Source organism: Condylura cristata, unplaced genomic scaffold (genome assembly GCF_000260355.1).
Source record: "Condylura cristata isolate star-nosed mole 26May11 unplaced genomic scaffold, ConCri1.0 scaffold00038, whole genome shotgun sequence".
Taxonomy (NCBI): domain Eukaryota; kingdom Metazoa; phylum Chordata; class Mammalia; order Eulipotyphla; family Talpidae; genus Condylura; species Condylura cristata.
Genome location: NW_004567139.1, coordinates 1,055,237 through 1,059,690, shown reverse-complemented (window position 1 = coordinate 1,059,690; position 4,454 = coordinate 1,055,237). Strand labels below are relative to the sequence as shown.

Genomic DNA, 4,454 nt, shown 5'->3' with positions numbered 1-4,454 from the left:
CCTGGTGCTGCTCACCCTGTGCATAGCCATTCTGTACATGGCGCCTCAGGGACCCTTAAATTTGTGTGACTCTCCAGGACTGTGGTCCTGCCCTGGTGAAGATGCTGACAGGCAGCAGAAGATCTGAGTAAAGGACCCCCACTTTTCTAGTCTGAATACAGACACCGGGACTTAGCCCTCTGCTCAGTGTCCTCCTGAGGTAACAGTCAGGGGCCAGAAGACACGCTGGCGTGGGCTTCTCTCCCTGCCTCCTTCCAGAGCCCTGGCCCTGAGGTGCCCCTATGCGAGCCCCTGGGGCACTAGACCCCACCCCTTTGGGGCCTGACTAATCGCTCCTTGGGGAGACTGGGGGGACGTGGCAGCCCTGGCAGGGCAGAGACACTCTGTTCCCACATGGCACTTCTGGGGCCTGAGCCCACTCCTGGTCGGGGCAGGACATGGCTCTGACTCTCTGCCTACAGCTTCCTGGGTCGTGGGGGCAGCCAGGCCTCCCCATCACTCTGGGCCTCATAGCAAAAAGGCCGACCCTGACCCACAGCCCTGGCCATGCCAGAGAGAGGGGGCGGAGACGGGCATTGGTGGCCCCGGCTCAGGCCTCCGCCAGCCTGGCAGGAACAGTGGGCAGAGCAGCGTTCAGGCGGCCTCGGGCGTGGGCGGTGCCCTGAGGGCTCTTGCTCCGGGGCAGGGGGCAGCCAGGGCCTGTCTGGCGGGGGCGGCTGGGCTGCGTGGGCAGGATGGGCTGAGCCCCTGGGACCAGAGTGGCCTGAGCCGCCTCCAGCCTGCGTGAGCTGCGCGGGTCACAGTAAGCTCTCGGCATCGTAGTAGTCTGCGGGGAGACAGCACCTAGTCAGGTCCTGCCCACGAGGAGGGTGGGGGCCCCCGGCCCGGGAGCAGGGCTGTCCTGGGCTCCAGCCCACCCAGGCCTGCACCCCGCCACCGGCACCCAAGCCCTACCTGGAGCCGGAGGTACATCGGCCCCCACAGTCCCCGTGGCACTGGGCGGAGGGGGGGGCGGCACAGCTCTCCTGAGGTGAGGAAGACAAAAGACAGACCCATCCGGTGGCCTCGGGGTACACCACAGGTGGCCTCGGGGTTCACCACAGGTGTCTCCGTCCCTGTCTTCCGTGACCAGCTGCTGGACCAGCTCCTCAGCCCAGGACAGACCAGGGCCCGCTCCCCCCGCCCCCGCAAGCCCCTGCCCCCCCCACCACACTTACGCTCCCCTTTTCCCAAAGGCCGGAGGGCAGGGCTGAGTGCCGGTCACCGCCTGCACGTGGGCCTGCTGTGGCGGAGGGCACAGGACCCAGGCCGGCCAGGGCGGCAGGGCGCCCAGCGCCGGCCCCGGGCCGGGCAGGTGGTGGTGGTGGAGCTCCAGAGGCCCTTCCTCCTGGGCCTCCAGCGGCCCCTCGTCCGCACTGTCCTCTTGCCCCTCCAGACAGACCTGGGACAGTGCGTAAGGGTAGGGGACACTTGGCTCCCCCACGCCTCTCCGGCAGCCCCCTAACTTTAGCCCGATACCATCACAGCATGTGTGCAGCCTTTGCTAGCCGCCAGCAGGCCCCGGGGACATGCAGACTCACTCCGCCTGCAGGTGGGAGAAGTGAGGCCGTCACAGTGGCACCACTTGTCTAAGGCCACGTGGCAGAGAGGGACTTGAGGACTCCTGGCGTGACCCCCAGCTACTGAGTGGGGAGTCTGGTAAACCGCCCTGCCCTCACCCCGGCCTGCACCCAGGGGATACCGGCAGCCCCTCCTACCGCAACATCCTTCCTGCACTCCACGATGGGGCTAGGGCTGCTCAAGGAGCCTGTCCCCTCCCTGTCGCTGTGCACCCACTGTTACCCTCACGTGCAGCACGGGCCCCGCCCGGTGTCTCACTCAGTGCTCATCTCCCGTCTCCAGTGGTCGGGACCTTGGAGCCCCGGGCACCATGCCCCTGCCGGTCTGGGGCTCACAGTCCCGCAGGAAACCTTGAATAGAATGCTGGGCGGTCTGGATTTGGGGACTCACAGTGGAAACTGACATCACTGGCCTGTAACAGGCATCACAGAGCAGGGAAGTGGGGCTGCCCTGCTCCTCTATGCTCTGTCCTGTTTCCCCCCTGGGGTCCCCAGCCCTGTGCCCAGACACGCACCTGAGGGCAGCATGGCGCTGGCCTGGGGCTGAGCTCTGAGGCCACCAGGCTGCTCAGCAGCAGCTGGTGCATCTGCATGTTCTGCAGCATCATCAGCTCCAGCAGGTCTAGGAGAGGGGGTCAGCAGCCCATGCCGGACACCCCCAGACCCCACCCAGAACCCTCCCCTACACCAGCGCCCCAGGAGCAGTGCGGGCAGCCAGAGAATGTGCAGGGCAGAGGATAAGAGGGGTGAGCCCCGAGTTTCACCTTCCTTCCAGCGGCCTGGCTGCTGGGGTGGCTGTGGGTCTGCCCAGGAGGGAGGCTGCAGGATGGCCACCCAGGGCTGGTGGAGGGGGACAGGCTGGCCAGGCTAAGCAGAGAGAGGGCTGGGGTGCAGGTCCAATGGCCCCCACCCCCCACCCCTGTGTCTCCCACCCCAGGAGCAGGTATGCCCTCTGTTCTGCCAGACTCCTCCAGCCCTGGCTGAGCCTTAGGCTGGAGGAGGCTGGCACTCCCTCCCTCCCCCCACGGTTTGCCCCTTTCTGGGCTGCTCCCCAACTCATTCACTGGGCCTCAGGACATCCTGGTGGATGGTGGAAGCTGTCTCAGTCCCTGTCTCAGCGCTCACCGCAGGCTGTGGGGCTGTGTCATGAGCTGGTGGAGGACCCCAGCTCCCTCCAGTTCCCGAGGCCATGGCGGCTCCAGAGAGTCTGTTACCTTGGCGACAGTGGGGCTGGCCAGTGTCTCTGCCCAGGCAGTTGCTAGCGCAAGCGCAGATGAGATCTGCCTGGCTCAGATGCCTGGGCGGGCTGTATCATGGCCTTCAGTCTTCTCTCTCCAAGTTTGGGGGTGGGGGTCCCCCAGGAACTCACCAGCATCCACAGGAGGCTCATCTCTCTCCCAGAAATCCACCCTCAATCCCATGTGCACTGTGGTTCCCCAGCAGAGTGGCTGATTCCTCACTGTACCTCAGGCCCAAGCGCCCTCCCCCCCCCCCCCATTAACAGGCTCATGTTTGCTGAGTGAATCAGTGAGGGAGGAGCCTCGCCCCAACTCAAACACTTGGTTTTCTGGTCCTGGAGACTGACTGAAGCATTTGTTAAGCAGTTATTGATCAGTTTGCTTAAAGAGGTAAGCAGAGTAGAGAATTGGTGAGAGCAGCCTGGGGGGAGCAGACAGGCAGAGGTGAAGGAGGAGGGCGGGGGGATCTGCTCTCTGTCACCACCTGTGGGCACGCAGTGGTTTCTGACCAGAGCAAGGAGAAGTTCCCACCAGACTCACAGAAAAGCATGATGAGGCAGCTGCCTGGTGTCAGGTCCGGCCTGCTAGCTGTTTGCTGCCTGGTTCCTGGCCAAGCGGGCAGTGCAGCTCCAGGGTCCAGGACGCCCCTTATGCTGGAAAAGCATGCATTCCTGCAACAGGAAGTTCACAAGATCTTCCTTACTTGAGAACAGGTGAGGGGAGGGATCTATTTCAGCAGCTGTGCCCCTCCTAAGATAGGCCTGTGCAGCAGTCAAAGAAAATCCGGACAGGAAACTGGGATTAGCACCCCTGAGCTGCCCTGCCCCCTCCCTGCTTCTGTTCTGCTCCCCTTCCTTCCTGGCAGTCTTGGGGCCTGGAACCGGAAAGGCGGTCCCCACACCCCTGGGCACCTCCGCCCTGTCTCCAGGGGAGGGGGGCTGTGTAGCTGCCCCCCAGAGTCTCATGGCTTCAGCCGTCTCCAGCCAAGGCCGGGTGTTGTGGTCAGGACCTCACGAGTGGGAGGGAGCTCGGGGTGCAGGGCCCATCTCCAGCCTTACTCCAGCTAGAAGGATGCGCCCGTGCAGCGCCAGAGCTGGTGCAAGAAAAAAACTTAAATGTCTGTGGATTCACACCTGGGCTGAGGTGACGTGGCCTGGCCAAACCGTGGGGTGTAATTTAGCCATAGGGGAGGGGAAATGCAGCCCTTTAAGGCAAAAGGGGGGTTTCCAGGGAATGGCTGCAGTAAAGTGCGTCGGAACAGCAAAGCCCAATAGTAGACGTTTCCCTGGTGGGCAACTCGACAAGGTAAAGTGGTTACAGAAACGGCCGATGTCCATAAAAACATGATGCACGCACCGTCAGGGCCTGCGTGACGCTGCATGGCGGGGGACGAGGGAAGCACTCGGTGTTGGGGGAAAGTAAAATTAAAAAGTGGAAAAACATTAGAAAGGCCTCTCGGGAACACACTAAGGTACTCAGTAAAGGAAACTTTAAAAGGAAAAAGACAGAGGCGTCCATTCTTCCTATCAGCAGACCCTAAAGGCAAGGAGAGGCTGGGCGGGCAGGAGCGAGGCTGGGCGGGCAGGAGGGAGGCTGG

The 4,454-nt window shown here is 63.1% G+C and overlaps 1 protein-coding gene across 1 annotated transcript; it reads right to left on the bottom strand.

Moving 5' to 3' along the window:
• Positions 1–797: 797 nt before the first annotated feature.
• Positions 798–2,891, bottom strand: PRR29 (proline rich 29). Its single transcript, XM_012732979.1, has 6 exons — positions 2,745–2,891; positions 2,384–2,486; positions 2,135–2,241; positions 1,265–1,441; positions 955–1,147; positions 798–826 (listed from the first exon to the last, which is right to left on the bottom strand). The coding sequence occupies exons 1-6, from the start codon at positions 2,808–2,810 to the stop codon at positions 798–800; spliced, it is 675 nt and encodes a 224-aa protein (XP_012588433.1). The 5' UTR covers positions 2,811–2,891.
• Positions 2,892–4,454: the final 1,563 nt, after the last annotated feature.